Source organism: Erpetoichthys calabaricus, chromosome 6 (genome assembly GCF_900747795.2).
Source record: "Erpetoichthys calabaricus chromosome 6, fErpCal1.3, whole genome shotgun sequence".
Classification (NCBI taxonomy): domain Eukaryota; kingdom Metazoa; phylum Chordata; class Cladistia; order Polypteriformes; family Polypteridae; genus Erpetoichthys; species Erpetoichthys calabaricus.
The window spans coordinates 148121602-148140916 of record NC_041399.2 but is presented as its reverse complement, the minus strand read 5'-3'; the positions used below and the strand labels follow the sequence as shown (position 1 = coordinate 148140916).

The 19315-nt window shown below is 38.6% G+C and overlaps 1 protein-coding gene across 1 annotated transcript in view; it reads right to left on the bottom strand.

The window, feature by feature from the left end:
• Positions 1-6436: 6436 nt before the first annotated feature.
• The window catches only part of zgc:111976 (uncharacterized protein LOC553663 homolog), a 45035-nt gene continuing 32156 nt past the window's right edge, over positions 6437-19315 (bottom strand). The window contains exons 5-6 of the mRNA XM_051928778.1: positions 7842-7974; positions 6437-6469 (exon numbers count right to left, since the gene is read on the bottom strand). Coding sequence (XP_051784738.1) covers positions 6437-6469; positions 7842-7974 — 166 coding nt within the window. The remainder of the gene's footprint in view (positions 6470-7841; positions 7975-19315) is intronic.

Sequence of the window (19315 nt, the reverse complement as noted above, 5' to 3'; positions counted from 1 at the left end):
GAGATTGCTAACTAAAGCCGATGTCACAATATGCTGCTTCTATTCATAGAATGTGTCACACTTGCACACTATTGTTGCTAATCTCATTGCCTGTCCAGGTTAGTTTACATGACTGAAAAAAAAAAAAAAATCATTGGGCATGCCAGATTATACAACCGTGTACTGATTTTCATGCACAGCTGAGCTTGCCCCTTTACTGGATAGCCAATAGTGTCTTGCCTCAAGGAGCTGATGCTGCATGAAGAGTTAACAGGTATGACAAAGTCAGCCACAATTGCTGGCCTTTTTTTTTCCCTCCCATTCTGTCATGGCATGTAACACACACAGTATCAGACAGAGAAGCTGCTCTTCTGTTTCTGAGATCCAAAACACCAGTGTTCCTTATTCAATTATACAGTTGCTACAGTAAGTAATATAGTAGTTGCAGTACAGCAGTTGCTACAGTAGATAATAAAACAAATCACATGGGGAAATATTAAGGCCCCTGCCAGCTCCCTCTAATTAAAAGGGATAAATTTTAACAGTGGATGCCAAGGTGACAAAATGATTAGCACTGTGGTCTCAACTCTAGGGTATTTGGTTTGAATTATGTCCCAATTCATATATTTGTGTTTGTATATGCGGCTGCTTCACAGCTGCTTAATTCAGATCCTAGCCTGTTTATGATTTGTGTAAAAATGGCATGCTCCTCACCTGCCAGTGTGGTTCTTCAAATTCTTCCACATCAAAGACATTTAGGTTAGATTAATTGGCAACTGTAGATTGAGCCGGTGTGGTGGAGTTTGTGTGAGAAAAGGAATATTGTCCATAATTGGCTTGTGTTCAGTCCAGGTCAATTCTTGCCTTCTAGCCGGCTTTGCAGGAATAGATTCTGGCCTCATGCGACTTCATAGTTAGACAAAGTGGAATTTGCAAAAGGACTTTCAATTTTTTGGTAAGAAGTTAGGTAGGATTTAGGCTAACCCTATCAAATAGAAATTGACTCTCAAACACATTGACAGTCTGGTCATCAATTGTAGAAGTACTTTTTTTTTTAATAAAAACAATACATACATGCACAAACATACAAACTGTATTGCTCCCCTACAAACCAGTAAGCTAAAGGTGATGCTATACTTATAAATTGATCATATCAAATGGAAGCAATGAATTGAAAGATTGGTAAGAAATTTAAAAATAAAGGGAACAATAGTGTTTCCCTTTATATTATCTTATGCCAACCCTGAAACAGTGTGTCCACCTTTGTTGATTGATATTCAACATGGGCTGAAGCTTATCATTGATTATGACATCACCAAGCCCTCATAAAAGTCTAATAGGTTCCACATGTCAAGCGAGTAAAGTGAGCCATGAAGTTTCACAAATGCATTCCAATAACCTTTTTTTTTTTTGAGGTTTGGGCTAAAAATGGAAACGAAACCCTGGTACTGGATCTTGCACTCTAGAATAATACAATGACCTGAACATTTAAGTGTTCTGGAAACTTGGAATATAAAAGGGAAGGGGAGAACAAAGAGTGAAATTAAAATTTGTTCGCAAAAACAAGGCAGACTGTGATGCTAGGGCAACATTAGATTTGTCAAACACTCAATGAATCCTCAGTGACTGAGGGGCATTTACTTTTTTTGCTCCAGGTGGAATTGCAAGTGGTCTTGTAAAAACAAATGGTTTCACATTTAGTGTAAAGGCATAAAATATTCAGTTATTAGACTTAAGAATAGGAAGTTCTTTTCTCTTGTTACTGAATCTCACCAATTCTGAAAGGGGGGGAATTCAGACTAACCAATGCAAAATCCTATCTTCAAATCTGAAGACATTTATTCCTGTACTGTATTTATCATCATTTATAGTGGGAGATATGGCCAGCCGTTCATCCTGGCCAATACTCCCAGGCCGCCAGGTGGAGCCCTCCCTGCAGCATGGAGGTGTCCCGAATGCCAGCAGGGAATTATGGACATTGGAGTTTTCCTTTACAACCCTGCTGGATACCACGGGGGCCGCTAAAAGGCGCTGCAGGGAGGAGCAGTGACTATTTTCCTTACACCCCGCAAGTACGTCCCAGTCACATGGACAGAAGGAAGAGTTTTGATCTGACCCGGAAGTGCCAAGAAGTCACATGGACTGAGGGTTCGGAAACACTTCCGGGTTAGGGAATATAAAAGGACTATGGGAAATCCCAGACGATGAGCTGAGTTGGGAGGCAGGGTGGCTAAGCGTCTGGGAGTGGAGGATTGGTTATTGTGTATTGATTAGTGTTATTTGTAGGAGTATTGGGGAGTGGAGGGTGCTTTGTGCACATTATTATTATTAATAATAAAGTCATTCTGGACTTTTACCTGGTGTCTGGCATGGTGTCCAAGGGTTCAAGGGAGCGAAAGCGTTCCTTATCTGTCACAATAGTAATTAAGAGATGCTAATAAATTGTTTCACAACACTATTCTGTTATTCTTTGGTTAATGTTATGATATTGCTAAATCTCTTGACAAAGGGTGATATACAACCTAAAAGGATGCAGTGGGGAAAACAGGAAACCACACAAAAAGCATGAGGAAGGATAAGGAAGTTGTTCAAGGTCTACATCCGCCATTAGGAGCTGCTGACATATAAAGTGAAAAATAAGTCTTTTAAAGCACAGATGTGACAATCTCAACTATAATACCAGTCACAATATGACTAAGATTATCAAGAGGGTTATAGTCTAGGGCAATAAAGAACATAAAATATTTATAATAATGTACAACAATAATGAACAAAATGTGTTTAAAAAAAACACACACACACTTAATCTACTCCAATGCATTTAACCCTTCTGGATAATTTGTAAATAATCAGAGCTGTATATATACTGCTGTCACCAGCGCCAGCTCATTCAGTGTCCCTCTTAGTTGGAGCCTGGATGTGAACTTAGGTTGAGGAATCAGATTGTGGAATATGAACACCTTAGCAAGTCAAGCCGAATGAAAACATCCTTAAAACTCTTGTTTAACAACCACTCAGTCTTCAGACTATGGGGGCATCTACTTTCTGCAGCAGCTTTTCTTCATTTCAGCCACATTTCATTCACCCTTGTCATTAAATGCTCTCTTCTTTTCCAGAGTGGATCCCATATGAGACCCGAATAGTCAACAGTGAGAAATCTGCTAGGGCAGTGTCCGTTTTGAGTACATGTCCTCACTTAAGATGGGCTGCTGCACTTAAAATCAAACAGCCCTTGTCTGCATCCAGCAACTGAGAGTGAAAACATACAACTGAGTGGGGTACTGCTATATGGAATTCCTTGCTAGAAATGATTGCTCATTTGTCATGTCTGTAAAACACAACTTTAAGAAACAAAAATAAAAGCAGGGTCTAGATTCTAGTAGTGTATTATGTATGCTATTTTTTCCCTCTTTTATTATATCTATACATGCAGGATTCAAGGTCTCAGGCTAGTCAAAAATTAAACAAACTTCAGAGTCCACTCATTTTATGCCATTCCTTAAATCATATCCTTGGCCTTAATTCTTAGTGCAAAAATTTTAGTTCAGAAAACACAATGCGTGTTTTTATTTGGGAAAGGTTCTCTCATTTTGTTCCACAACTTTTGCAGAACAGTGGTTGTTTTTTTGACACATTCAAGGAGAAGAAATTCAGTCGGCCTGTTTTATTACTTTAACAGTGTGCATGAGTATTGTGATGCTCTGCACCCACGGACATGGGCATCATCCATTGTCTAGGGCATCATTAGTTTGTAACCAAGGATGGGAATAGGGCAAGTGAGGACACAACAAAAAGTTTACAGTGAAAAGTGCATGTTTAAACAATGCAAGTGTCATGGTGCAGTTCAAATTGTCAATAAATACTCAGCCATAAGACAGTTCAAAAGAGGTAAAATCAATAAATAGTTAAAATCTCATAATAAAACCAAACTATTCTTCTTTCATAAAATATCCTGTCCCGCAGACCTCTCTATTTCCTCTACTCCCTGAATGTTGGCACCACTGCCTCATCTGTCATTCACCTTCCAAGAGTCACCAGAGTCCATCCATCCCCCACTGCCACCTCCATCAGTACCCACAGAGTTTATCCGAGTCTTCAATCACTCCTGCTCCTTTCCAATGTTCAGCAGGCTTGATCCAATCTCCAGGATGATGCTCCTCAATCCTCAGAGACACACTTGAGACTGCTACAGCCATCAAGACACCCATTTGTATTCTCCAATCTTGTCTTTTTTCCTTTTGGAACCTGTCTTCATAGATATTTTCTCCTCTGTCTGCCTTTACATATTTTTCAGTGTAGGTGATACACTCACCGACACACAGAACCGCTAATGAGAGATGGCTGCACAAATCACTCATTTGCACCTGCATAATTAACCCATTCCTCCATTAGTGCTTCATGGCCACGTGTCTTTCCTCTACACCTACTCTAGCACATCTGAGCAACACTGTTCCAAGATAAAAACTGCACCCCCATCATTCTGCCACAGAGCTAGGACACACTGTACTATAAGCAGTGACAAAGCAATTTGATCAACTGGGTGATGATTTCCTGGTGGAAAAAGCTCTGTAAAGGTGGAGTTGCTTTGTAGAGCTAGAAAATTCTTACTTAAACAGTACTCTCTTCTGAGAAGTGAAGAAAAATTACCCCTTTTATTAACTTAAATGAACAGATTACAATATGCAAGCTTTCAAGGCAGCTTAAGTCCCTTCTTCAGGCAAGTTGCCTGAAGAAGGGGCCCGAGTTGCCTTGAAACTTGCATATTGTAATCTGTTTAGTTAGCCAATAAAAGGGGTCATTTGTCTCACTTCTCATTGCATCCATAATGGCTAAAGCTGCACATCACCTTACTGCTACAGTACTATATTCTAAATGAGTAAATCATCAATGGTGAGTGAGCTCCCAAAGCTTTGCAGATTTGAAAGTGCAAATCTAAAAGTCTGGAAATTTGCAGAAGCTTTACATAGCAGTAAACTAAAAAGTGACTTAAAATGTGACATAAAAAAGCTTTGTGTTGAAATGTAGTCAAATATAGCCTTAAAAGGTGACTGGATATGAGCCCATCTGTCTGCTGCTACTTAATACTGTATATATATACACTAAGGACAAACTGAACTACAAAAAACAATATGTTTAATTCTTGATTTATTTAATCCTGATGACATTAACACTAAGCATTAGACAGTTTGATTTTCTCCTTGCTTGGTACAAATTGGACCCACATTAGAAATATTTACTTTTAATGTAAAATGACAAACCGGGAATGGAGTAATACTGCCCCATATATATTTTTTCAGGTGTTCTACTTTGTGGAAAGCTGGGTAGTAGTTAAGCAGGTAGTTAGACACTTTCCGATATGCTAGACCCTCTTTGCTTATAGCTCCATTTAAAAGGTATTCAAAAACCCACTGCAACTCTGTTTTCAAATTTTGTAAGTTTCTCTCATGAAAGAGGGTTTCCTTATTCTAATCTTCTGTGTTTGTGTGTGTATATGTGTGAGGACCATGTGGTCAGCATATTTCTTACAGATGTTAAAGGTAAAAAAAAACTTTCCCTGTACAGTATATGAAAATTCTCACTGCAGTTAGCAGCTTTCATCTCAAGTAACAAATTAGGAGTATGTTCTGGGAGATGTTCATCATGACATAGTTCCAAAGTACGTTAATCAGACCTGATGAACTTTTAATATGAAAATTAGATTTTAATTTCGGTCATATATTCTGATATACTGGCAGGTGTCCCTTCTAAATCTTTTTATACCAGCTCCAGGTGGTTGAAAACTTTGCTGCAAGAATCCTTACATAGATCTGCAACAGTGATCACATAACACCCATCCTGCTATTACCTTCATTGGCTCCATGTGTCTTACAGGATAGAGTATAAAATTCTACTAATAACCTACAAAGCTTTAAATGGCCTTGCACTGGACTACATCAACAACCTCCTCCATCACTACACTCCTGTTCGTCCACCACTTCTGTCAATCTGGATGTGCTCAAAAACTAACATGTACTCTATGGGTGGCAAAGCCTTCAGCTTTGTAGTGCCCAGACTCCCCAACTTAATGAGATAAGTTGACTCAATTCTCAATGAAAGCCAACTTAAAACTCATCTGTTTAGGAAGGCATTTAAATTACCGTGACATTCAGACCCTTCATTCAGTTTAACCACTTTGTCCAGATGCCCAGGAAGATTTTTGTTCATACCACAAATTGTGTTATCTGTTCGGGGTTTTCCTATGATATTCATATTTTTGCATTTTGTTATGGTTTATTGTCACTTATTTCACCTTTTTATATCCTGTATTAATCTTTATTTAGTATTTATGCAGATATTATTTGTATCCAATGTTGTATTATGCCCAGTTCTTTCTGAATTTCTGTGAATCCCTTTGAGTATGGGAAAAGGTGCTATATAAATAAAATGCATTATTTTATTATTATAAGTAGCAACTTTATTACCTTAAAAGTTCTGTCAGCTCCTTGGAAACCTGAAAGTGAAACAAAATTACAGATTTTAAGTTTTAAAGCATAAAATGTATATAGCACTTAGAATTACTATGATCTTTCTGTGCCTATTGTCTTAGCTTTTGTATGTTCATTTTCCTTTTAAATTGTCACACAGGTCACCACAAACATACTGTATCCAAAACTGTTGCTATAGATTAAATCTATCTTGTGTGGGTAACGGAGGATCACCTTCCGGGCTCAGAAAAGGTATGCAATACCCCACTGGGGCAAGACGGGGGAAAACGATCATAACAATGCTACCTCCTTTCTCCTCCGTAGCTCTGAGAAACCACCCAGTGAGGGCACCTCAGCTACTCCCCCACTCAACTAAACCATGTCTCTTCCAGTCTGGACGACAAATTCAAGGGCTTCTGGAAGATGGCATCTCAGTCGAGGGAACACAGACCTGTATGATGGATATGCTCAAAAGAGCCAATTATTTTCAGGAGCCATAGAGGTTAAAGCACATATTGTGCCTTCACACTCTTATTTTCGTTCTTTGTTTTGGACACTGGCACCTCAACCTTTCTTTGGTACTTCTCTTTTATTTGCACACTCACAGTTGTTGGGCAGAAGAAAAAAAAAACACCACACCACACACACACACACCACAGATACATGAAAACAGAACATTCAGCTTGCACTTAAAAAGTGTAAAACCACTTTTGGGTTCCATGAAGTCAAAGCTAAAATTAATAATCCACAAGCATGAAATGTCTGAGATATTTGTTATGCATATTTAATGCAAGAATACACACTTCTTTACCCATACTCTGTACTGCTAGGCATCAGCAACCTTACAGAAAGTTCCACACTATGTACAGTAAAAACCTGGATTATTTTCAGCAATAAAAGAACAAGAATAGGCCCTCCTAATGTAAACACTGCTGTTTAGATGTCTATATTGCTTACAGACAATCAAGACATTCATGTGCCGACAATGCCCCCCTCCTCCCCAGTTCAACTGATAAAGGACAGGAAACAACCAGGCCTCAGACACAAAGTCACACTTACCCAGGTTGATTGGCAATACTAAATTAGCCCTAACAGTACATTTTTAGACTCTCAGATGAAGCACACAAATACAGAGAGAACTTGCAAACTGTAAAACGGAGGACATCTCAACCAGCAGCATAGGCATGTTTCCCATCCCTCAAATTACTTGTTTCCACATTTGCTGTAATACTCTTCATTGTGATGTCTTTATGAACAAGTAGATGGATTACACATTGTTTTCTTGGAAATCATTCTTTGATAATCTTATACAACCAATTAATTAATAGTAAAATATTTGTATCCCAAAACTTATGTTCAACTATATTAGTTAGAAAAAGATGATTATTTTTTTTTTACCACAGGGGCTTCCCCATGATGAGCCACCCTGACATCCAGCACTTCACCACTTGACTTTAGGATAATCTCTAAATAGAACATGTCAGAAGTAATATAGTAAGCAGTATCATTGGGGCTTAGATGCGAGCCCAGCCTGTAAAAAATAAGAACAGGATAGTTAAAGAACAGTTAAAAAATGAACAACAAATAAAATATTACTCAGCCAACATACACTATTTTACCACTGCTTAACACCAGCAGGTATGTATATAATTCAACATTGACTTGCACTGTAATTTTATTCCTTTATGCAACATAAAAAAAATGGTTAAACTTTTTTAAAACAAAAGGTAACAGTATAGCATGCATGAAAACAATGTCATTGCAGTACTATGATGGTAACAATAGATAATGCATTTTAAATGAGCAGATTCTATATTTCTCTTAATAGTGGGACTAATATTTTTACTCTAGTCAAAAACTTCACAATGAATAGCACAAGTCATTAAAAGAAGAAACTCTGTAATGAGAAGGTAAACAAATCTGAAAATGAAGGCAAAGAGGAATGGCCCCTGACATTAGCAGTATGAAAGCTTTTACAGTACCAATGCAAGAAGAAACTTGATACGTAAGCATACCATGACAGTTATTCCAAATCACACCACCACAGACAGACCCTGAAGAGACAGCTGTCAAGTTTAAAAATATTTAAGTGGACATATGAATGTCACCAAGAGGAACACTTGAGTGTCCTTCAGGACCAATGCACAGCATTCACTGGGCTCTTCAGGATTCATTATATGGTCAACCTGAATGTGATCCAGGATTAGAGCTGCAGGCCTAAAACATAAACTACTGGTTTAAATGGAGAGCATAAAAAGGTAAGATCTGAAATTAGCCATAATCTCAAAAAATGTTTTGCTTTTTGCTCTCCCTATAAATTATTTTTGTTGTTTTTTCTCCCCCATTCACAGGACATTGCTACATCAAAATTATACAGTCTTTCCTCCTGATGTTTATACTCTTATTCTTCCATTTTAAAATTAGGCATTAATAAAATATTCTCCTTTAATTTCAGTAACTACATCTTACCCTTCCTGCTTTGATACATTCTTGCTGATCAGGGCACTGGAGAGTGGGGATAGGTTTTATGTTAATTGGACATGCAAGTAAGAACTTCACTATATACTGTACATGAGACATATACTGCTGTTAAAAACTTAAGTTAGAGCTCTTCTGTCTCAGTTCTTTAAAAATGGCAAAAGGCTTTCCAAACAAACATTCTACCCTATTATGCAATTGGTCAGATGGCATATACAGTGACGTGCCCAGACTATACCACTACCCTTTTATACAGTTGGGTCCATAAATATTTGGACAGACAACTTTTTTCTAATTTTGGTTCTGTACATTACCACAATAAATTTTAAATGAAACAACTCAGATGCAGTTGAAGTGCAGACGTTCAGCTTTAATTCAGTGGGGTGAACAAAACGATTGCATAAAAATGTGAGGCAACTAAAGCATTTTTTTAACACAATCCCTTCATTTCAGGGGCTCAAAAGTAAATTGGACAAATTAAATAACTGGAAATAAAATGTTCATTTCTAATGCTTGGTTGAAAACCCTTTGCTGGCAATGACAGCCTGAAGTCTTGAACTCATGGACATCACCAGATGCTGGGTTTCCTCCTTTTTAATGCTCTGCCAGGCCTTTACTGCAGCGGCTTTCAGTTGCTGTTTGTTTGTGGGCCTTTCTGTCTGAACTTTAGTCTTCAACAAGTGAAATGCATGCTCAATTGGGTTAAGATCAGGTGACTGACTTGGCCATTCAAGAATTTTCCACTTCTTTGCTTTAATAAACTCCTGGGTTGCTTTGGCTGTATGTTTTGGGTCATTGTCCATCTGTATCATGAAATGCAGCCCAATCAATTCGACTTCATTTAGCTGGCTTTGAGCAGACAGTATGTCTCTGAACACCTCAGAATTCATTCGGCTGCTTCTGTCCTGTGTCATATCATCAATAAACACTAGTGTCCCAGTGCCACTGGCAGCCATGCACGCCCAACCCATCACACTGTCTCCACCGTGTTTTACAGATGATGTGGTATGCTTTGGATAATGAGCTTTTCCACACCTTCTCCATACTTTTTTCTTGCCATCATTCTGGTAGAGGTTGATCTTGGTTTCATCTGTCCTAAGAATGTTTTTCCAGAACTGTGTTGGCTTTTTAGATGTTCTTTATCAAAGTCCAATCTAGCCTTTCTATTCTTGAGGCTTATGAGTGGCTTGCACCTTGCAGTGCACCCTCTGTATTTACTTTCATGCAGTCTTCTCTTGGATATCAAAACGCCTACTCCCTGGAGAGTGTTGTTCACTTGGTTGGCTGTTGTGAAGGGGTTTTTCTTCACCATGGAAATGATTCTGCGATCATCCACCACTGTTGTCTTCCGTGGACGTCCAGGTCTTTTTGCGTTGCTGAGTTCGCCAGTGCTTGCTTTCTTACTCAGGATGTACCAAACTGTAGATTTTGCCACTCGTAATATTGTAGCAATTTCTCAGATGGGTTTTTTCTGTTTTCGCAGCTTAAGGATGGCTTCTTTCACCTGCATGGAGAGCTCCTTTGACCGCATGTTGTCTGTTCACAGCAAAATCTTCCACATGCAAGCAATACACACCTCAAATCAACTCCAGGCCTTTTATCTGCTTAATTGATAATGACATAACGACGGACTTGCCCACATCTGCCCATGAAATAGCCTTTGAGTCAATTGTCCAATTACTTTTGAGCCCCTGAAATGAAGGGATTGTGTTAAAAAATGCTTTAGTTGCCTCACATTTTTATGCAATCGTTTTGTTCACCCCACTGAATTAAAGCTGAAAGTCTGCACTTCAACTGCATCTGAGTTGTTTCATTTAAAATTCATTGTGGTAATGTACAGAACCAAAATTAGAAAAAAGTTGTCTCTGTCCAAATATTTATGGACCTAACGTTTGGATATTTAACTTGTTTCCCATACCCCCCCCCCAAAAAAAAAAATCAGTAACTCCATACCACTTCTCCCCTTTACCTCAACATTAAATCAGACATTCTTTAAAATTACCATAGGCCTGCTAATGTCACGTACACTTAGTAAGGAAGAGAGATATTTAGACCCTGTCTCACACCTTCATTTTCTATAATGAATCTGTTCCATGGCTGGTCACATCATTTCATCACTATAATTGGCATGCTCTTTGATATTTTGGGTCTAAGAAATCACATTGGTTTTTTCGGTCTTCCTGGCCATCTGATCTTATCACAAGACTTGCCTTTAGAGACATACATTTTGATATTGTAAATAAGGATGCTACCCTTCTACTAATTATACTGTATGTTTTATAAAATATAGATTTACTTTTATTACTTATTGATATTCTTACATAATCTTGTGTCCTTCTCTTTAATATCTTGTAAAGCACTTTAAACAACATTCAGTGTGTGAAAATGTAGTATACAAATAAATGTTGCTGCTGTTGATATCACTTGTTGATGCCCTGGTTTTCTATTCTTTCCCACTTACATCAGTGTCAGGTCTCATAGTATTCCTCTATTTTCTCTACTGTATTCTCATCCTCTTCTGTTCTTTTTCAACTTGTCTTTCTGGGCAAGAACAGTTTCTGCAATATATTGCATGTTATTGAAAGTGCCTGTAGGCCATTAAGAATTCAATCTATTTTTGGAATGTGATCTTCCATTCCTCAGTGCTCCTGAATGGTTTAACATTTTCTAAGAAGATTTCTAGTACAAGATATTTGGATGATCCCTGCAGTTATCTCTGCTCTTCTAAGTCTTTAGGTCATTATGCATAAAGATTGAGGAATTTTGCATAATCTCCGACCATTTGGCATTCTGTATCAGATTTTTTGCCATCTGTACCCAGTTAGGGCTGGGTGGTCTTTTGGCCTTGGAACCCCTACAGATTTGGTTTTTTTTTCTCCAGGATAACGAGTTTTTTTTGTGTTTTTGTTTTTTCTGTCCTCCTGGCCATTTGACCTTGTTTTGTTGTTACTTATTCTTTAATATTATTGCTTTAAATCTTAATGGTTTTTCTTTTCTTGCAACTTTGTCATCTCGTAAAGCACTTTGAGCTACATTGTTGTATGAAAATGTGCTGTATAAATAAATGCTGTTATATACTTTCCTGTCAGTCCTCAGCTCCTTCTCTTCTTTCTGCTCTCCTTTCCCTCTCCAGTAGAAACTATTCTCTGCACACAAAATCTTAGCCTCTGGCTGAATAGTCTTTGATACCCTAACCCTAAATAATGGAACTCCTTTCTTCAACCATATTTTACTGGAATTACCTGCTGCAGAGATCAAAGCTGCACCCGGCTTCTTGATTTAGAAATGACAATCATGTTTATGTTGGCATACAATTGGCCACTAACGTGTGGTTTTTTTTGTACCATGTGCATGCCCCCCCCCACCCCGATTGTCTGTATGTTATTGCTCCCTTTACTACATTAGGTAATTTTTGGTTGGTAGACAGAACAAGAATTAGTCAATTTGTAGACAAAGGATTTTTTGCACTTATATTTTTCAAAGAAACTTGAGTTAGTATAATTATCACTTAAACTGTTAACATAAAAGCTGAAGTTTTTTTCAAATGTGAAAGGAATCATATATTTAAGTTGACCCATTAAAACCAAGGTATTTTTGCTTTTAAAAGTAGTAATTGGAGCAATAAATTGTAATAGATGTTTAACTCTAAGGTCAATTCATTTTGTTATTTAAGATAATGTAGAGGGACCACTTTTCTTCTGCTGTTCAAAACCCAGGGGGTAAAAAGAAGTCTCCAAAAAAAGAAGAAAAAAAAACAAACAAACATTCATAGTGAAAGAGTGTTACTCCAGACAGACAGTGACAAACTAAACATGTAGCCTACAGACAAACTACTACACTTTCAGGTCTTTTAGCTGGAAGTTAAACTAATTGAAGACCGCACACCAAAACCTCTAATATCCAGTCAACAAAAACCACAGTCCAAAGCAAAAACTCAAGTCAAAAACCAACAAAGGGAATTTTAAATGGAAGACAAGCAGTTCAATACATAATTCCAAGGCTTAATAAATGTAAAATTAGCCTCACCACAGCAAGGAACCCATATAAACGAGGATTATTTATATTATATTATTTAATAAACTTTGGCACATGATTATATACTGGGAGTGTTTCCATTTGAGTTGCCTTACAGTGCATCCGGAAAGTATTCAAAGCGCATCACTTTTTCCACATTTTGTTAGGTTGTTGTCCTGCTGAAAGATGAACCGTCGCCCCAGTCTGAGGTCAAGAGCACTCTGCAGCAGGTTTTCATCCAGGATATCTCTGTACATTGCTGCAGTCCTCTTTCCCTTTATCCCGACTAGTCTCCCAGTTCCTACCGCTGAAAACATCCCCACAGCATGATTCTGCCACCACCATGCTTCACTGTAGGGATGGTATTGGCCTGGTGATGAGCGGTGCCTGGTTTCCTCCCAATGTAACACCTGGCATTCACACCAAAGAGTTCAATCTTTGTCTCATCAGACCAGAGAATTTTCTTTCTCATGGTCCGAGAGTCCTTCGGGTGCCTTTTGCCAAACTCCAGGCGGGCTGCCATGTGCCTTTTACTAAGGAGTGGCTGCCGTCTGGCCACTCTAGCATACAGGCCTGATTGGTGGATTGCTGCAGAGATGGTTGTCCTTCTGGAAGGTTCTCCTCTCTCCACAGAGGACCTCTGGAGCTCTGACAGAGTGACCATCGGGTTCTTGGTCACCTGCCTGACTAAGGCCCTTCTCCCCCGATCGCTCAGTTTAGATGGTTGGCCAGCTCTAGGAAGAGTCCTGGTGGTTTCGAACTTCTTCCACTTACGGATGATGGAGGCCACTGTGCTCTTTGGGACCTCCAAAGCAGCAGAAATTTTTCTGTAACCTTCCCCAGATATGTGCCTCAAGACAATCCTGTCTCGGAGGTCTACAGACAATTCCTTTGACTTCATGCTTGGTTTGTGCTCTGACATGAACTGTCAACTGTGGGACCTTATATAGACAGGTGTGTGCCTTTCCAAATCATGTCCAATCAACTGAATTTACCACAGGTGGACTCCAATTAAGCTGCAGAAACATCTCAAGGATGATCAGGGGAAACAGGATGCACCCGAGTTCAATTTTGAGCTTCATGGCAAAAGCTGTGAATACTTATGTACATGTGCTTCCTCAATTTTTTTATTTTTAATAAATTTGCAAAAACCTCAAGTAAACTTTTTTCATGTTGTCATTATGGGGTGTTGTGTGTAGAATTCTGAGGAAAAAAATGAATTTAATCCATTTTGGAATTAGGCTGTAACATAAAATGTGGAACAAGTGATGCGCTGTGAATACTTTCCGGATGCACTGTATGTTGCCAATGATGTATAGCCTCATGACATTCTTAGTACAAAATTATCTAAAAAGAGAAGTTAAACAATGCAAGAAGCAGACATAATTCACATTGGGAGGGTGCTGGATGGAGAAGTTAACAAAAGTCACACACACACTAATAAACAGCACAAAACGTAAGGTGACTATTTAGATTAAAATGTTTTAGATTAAGATCTAAAGGACTAGAACTCCAACTGTGCCATTTGGCAGATTTTAAATGACTAACATTAAAACAATGATAATATCAGAACACATATGGGCAAGAAGTGTCTGCAACAGTTGTGCTGAATATACAACATGATTTGAGTTATACTGCACAAGCAAGATCTGCAAATAACAGTATGGCATGGCCTAGTGTTCTAGCGTATAAAGAGGGTGTGTGTGTGTGTATACAGTATATTATAAACATACCATTCTGTCCCAATTCTTGTAAGGTGTAGTTACATTTGCAAATTTCCTCTCATTATATTCTTCCATCTGAAGTGACTTTTGGAACATGCCTAGCAAAGATTTATAAGAAAAGCTTTCCAATTGCTCACCCCCCCCCCCCCCCCCCCCCCCCCCAACCCCCTCTATTTATCCAATCTCAACACTGCCAAAAGTTTATTTCTCTTTACCAAATTAAAGCCTGAGGCTCACCTGGCTACTCACCTGTAGTCTTCATGTAAACATGAAGTAATATTTGCATTTTCTATTAAAAGAAATTAAAATTTGAATACAGTCTTGTTTATCATTGCCAGTGACATTTTGCTTAAGGGGAATGGAAGGAATAGACCTACCAGATGTTATGCATAAAAAAAAAAAATAAAATAAAAAAAGTAATAAGCGGTGTAATTGAACTTATTAAAATATTTATAACAACCCTCCACTTGGTTGTGGGAGTTTTTTTTTTTTTCTCATGCTAAGTGCAATTAGCTAAGCAGGTCAGCCCACACTTCTCTGTCCCAGCTACAGATTCTAACTCTTCCTGGGAATTTCCCAGGCGTTATCAAGCCAGCCAAGATAACATCATTCCTCCTGCTTGTCCTGGGTCTGCCGCAGGGTCTCCGCCTAGTGGGATGTGCCCAAAGCACCTCTATGTGTAGCCACCCCTGGCAGGCATTCTTACCCAACCTACTATGCTGCAGCTCTAACTACAACTGCACTGGGGGGAGGGTAAATTTGAAAACGTCACCAAAGAAGTTAGGAGTATGATGCTGCAGCTTCAAAGTAAAACAGAATCCTGATGCAGAAAAAAACAGGCATGCTTATAGAAAAATTGGTTCAATTCTTACCTCATTTTTTAATATAAAAGGTTTCCTTTTGTGATATTTGGAAACATCTTCTTGCTGGGTGCTGCAAGCTCCTTATCAGGTAAGGGGTTTACTGTACCTCTATTGGCCCTGCATTGTTCTCTATACCCTTAGGTGTGGGGGAGTATGCCACCCATGCACAATCTGAACATTTCAGTTTAGTAATGGCACATTTGTTTTTTTTTTTTTTTTTTTTAAATTACATACTTGTGCTTTCAGCACAAGTGTTTCAGCCTAGACCATGCAGCCCAAGCTAAAGGGATACTAAAATTCAAGTGCCATTTGCTCACTTTAAGCTAACCACAGTAATATAACTGGAAAGTAGATAAACATCAAGGTACATCATTCATAAGACACTACACTGCATCTTGAGCTCCACCCACAATTGCACGAGGAGGAGCATGTTAAGTTTACAAGTCACCAAAGAAGCCTATGTGTGCTCCTTCCAAAGAAGCTCCCAGTATGAGGCAGCGTCTTCAAAGAAAGAACTTAGAAATAATGGGTATGCTGGTAGAAAAATAGTTGGTTCAATTCCTCACTCTCCTTGCACTAACCAGGAGACACCTGATCACAGAGTAGTTATCATTGCTACCAGACATGTAGTGTGCAGTTCAAGTCATGCACTTTGTGCAATCTTTCCAGAAATTTATACCATTGATTGGCCTCCACCCTCGCCTGACCTAAATCTAATAGAACATCTCTGGGACATTAGGTTTTGGACCATCTGACACTGCCAGGTTGCACCTCAGACTGTCCAGGAGCTCAGTGATGTCCTGGTCCAGATCTGGGAAGAGATCCCCCAGGACACCATCCGTCGTCTCATTAGGAGCATGCCCAGACGTTGTCAGGCACACATACAACCACGTGGGGGCCATACAAACTACGGAGTACGATTTGGAGTTGCTGCAATGAAATTTCGGCAAAATGGACTAGCCTTTCCGCATCATTTTTTCACTTTGATTTTTGGGGTGTCTTTGAATTCAGGCCTCTGTAGGTTGATAATTTTCATTTCCATTAAATGATGTGGCATCCTTTCGGTCCCAATACATTACCCAGTCCAGATCACTATAGATATTCAGCATGATTTCCCCCCCCCCCCCCCACATTGAGATCTGATGTGTTTTCAAAGTGTTCCTTTATTTTTTTTGAGCAGTTTATATTTTTCTGAGTTGGTGGTTACAAGGCTCTCAGTTTAGTGTCTAAATCAACATGGCTGTATTTTGTCATAGGAAGTCAGAGGGCAACACAATGCTCAGATGACAAACAAGAATGACCAGTAACCAACATCCAATCATCTGAATAACTTTTTGTGATATGAAAGGTATGTGAACTTGCATTATAAACTACTCATTAGCAAAAATAGAGACAGGTAATATTAGTTAATTTAATGTTTATGTAATGTTTTCAAAAATGTTCATTCATCGTGCCAAAAAGCCACCAATTATGGTAGAAGAGGATTTTGACCATGTTGCAGGTTTGCTGGACACTCGAAGTATTTCACCGTATTTATATATGACAATACTATATTGGAGCAGGGTGTGGGATGGTTTTTAATCCCATACCCACAAATACTCTTACTGCTCCTGTCTACTACCCATTAGGCCTAATAAATGTGGTCCAGTCTCTCATAACAGATTAAAGTAATTTAAAAAAAATCAGTTAAGGGAATTTTTTAATGAAAACAAATGTATCCTATTTCAGAGCATTGTCAACAAACAACAAGGGGACATTTGGAAAAGCATCGAAGATTTTATACAAATGTTAAAGTTTTCTTCATGCAAAGAACCATGCATACATTAGAGACAGTACCAAGCAATGGTGGAAAGTAGGACTGTAGGGAACTTTTATTCACAACTTCATGTTGTTTTAAAATGGTCTAGACAAATAGGAAGGATGAGCTTGTTTGGTTGAATGCCCTGTTCTCATCACAATGGTTCTAATTAAGCAGGCTTCACAATCATGGCAACAAAATGTCTTCACACAGACATAACACAATTAATGAATTCTTTGTTTAATGCTAGCCAGGAGTACATTTTTTTTCTCTCCTTGTTATAGAATTCAGTTTGGCCAGGGACTATTAAACAAACCTGAAAGTTCACTTCTTATTCATCCCCGTTCTCTCCCAGCTTCACTGGTTACCAGTTCCATCAAGGATTAAATTCAAGATTCTGCTTTTCACCTTCAAAGCCCTACATAACCTTACCCCACCTCACTCAGCTACTTGGTCCTTACACTCCTTGTCGCTCCCTTAGGTCCTCAAGCAGTTATCTCCTTACTGTCCCACGCACCAGACTCTCCACCGTGGGAGGCAGGTCCTTCAGTGTTATAGCCCCTCAACTCTGGAACTCTCTTCCTCAGTCTCTCTAAGATTGCTCCTCTTCTATGAACTTTTGTCATTGTTTTTAACTCTGTATGTAAAGCGACCTTGGTTTGTGAAAGGCACTCAATAAATGTAACTTATTATTATTATTGTCCAAATCTAAAAAACAGTAAAAATATGTTCCAAATGCTTGACCATCTCATCTTATTTTTTTACTGCATTATACTGAATTATCCTTTGTACATCTACTTACTATATTTCCTTAGTGTAGTACTAGAGTGTTGTACCATGTTAGCCATTATGAATGTAGAGAAAATGACACCTTTTATTGGCTAACTAAAAAGATTACAATATGCAAGCTTTCGAGGCATATAAACTGGCTTATATACTGTAAGCATTCATTGTGAGAAAGGTATGCACTCATTCCTTAAAGCTCTCAAATCTTATGGCAAATATTTGTCCTGAACAATTTTTTTTATTTCTAAACTACGTATGATTCGTTCAATGATAAATTTGCTTCAGATGGATCAAAATCTAAAAACAATGTTGTAAAAGAAGTTGGCAAGTTTACAAGCTTGCACAGTATAAAATGCAATTTAAATATGCAAGTCAACATCAATGTTAATTCTAGACATTTCAATGTGCTGGAAGAAAATGTTAAACAATTAAACTATCATCCCATTTCAACAGTGTATTTTTTGGCATTATGGCAGAGTCAATTTCAAGTCCATCTGTCATATATTATATGTGCATCAATTAGCAGCCAAATTTGCCACAGCATTGAACATTTGGATCCAAGTCAATTTTTATGCAATGTGTTTGTGCAGGACTTACAGGTTCTTTCATTCTTACTGATCCAGTCCATATTTAGCTGCCAATTAGTATGCAGACTAATAAATGAGAAGTGTAACCCTGTCCACAGTCTGCTTGGGCTGGCACAAGGAATTAAATGCTTCAACAAGAATGAGCATAGTTAGTCAGTCAGTCATCCATCCATCCATTATCAAACCCGCTATATCCTAACACAGGGGTCTGCTGGAACCAATCCCAGCCAACACAGGGCGCAAAGCAGGAAACAAACCCCAGGCAGGGTGCCAGCCCACCGCAGGGACACACGCACACACGGGACAATTTAGGATCGCCAATGCACCTAACACTATTCACATTTAATCAACAACAGTCCTAGAAACTCCAAACAACTTTTTTCTGTGAATAATCATTTACTCAATCCTCATACCTACGCCTGTAATAATTTCACAGAGGAGCAGTGCAATAATTTTATTGAATATTTCACCTCTAAGGTAGACATCATCCACTCCTCATTGTCTGTTTCCAGCCCTCCATCACTGGATGTTTCTACACCAAAGCCAATGGGCTGCCTTTCCCAGTTCCCCTGTACCACAGTTAAAGAGGTTGAGGGCATCATACAGAGGATGAGGCCTTCAA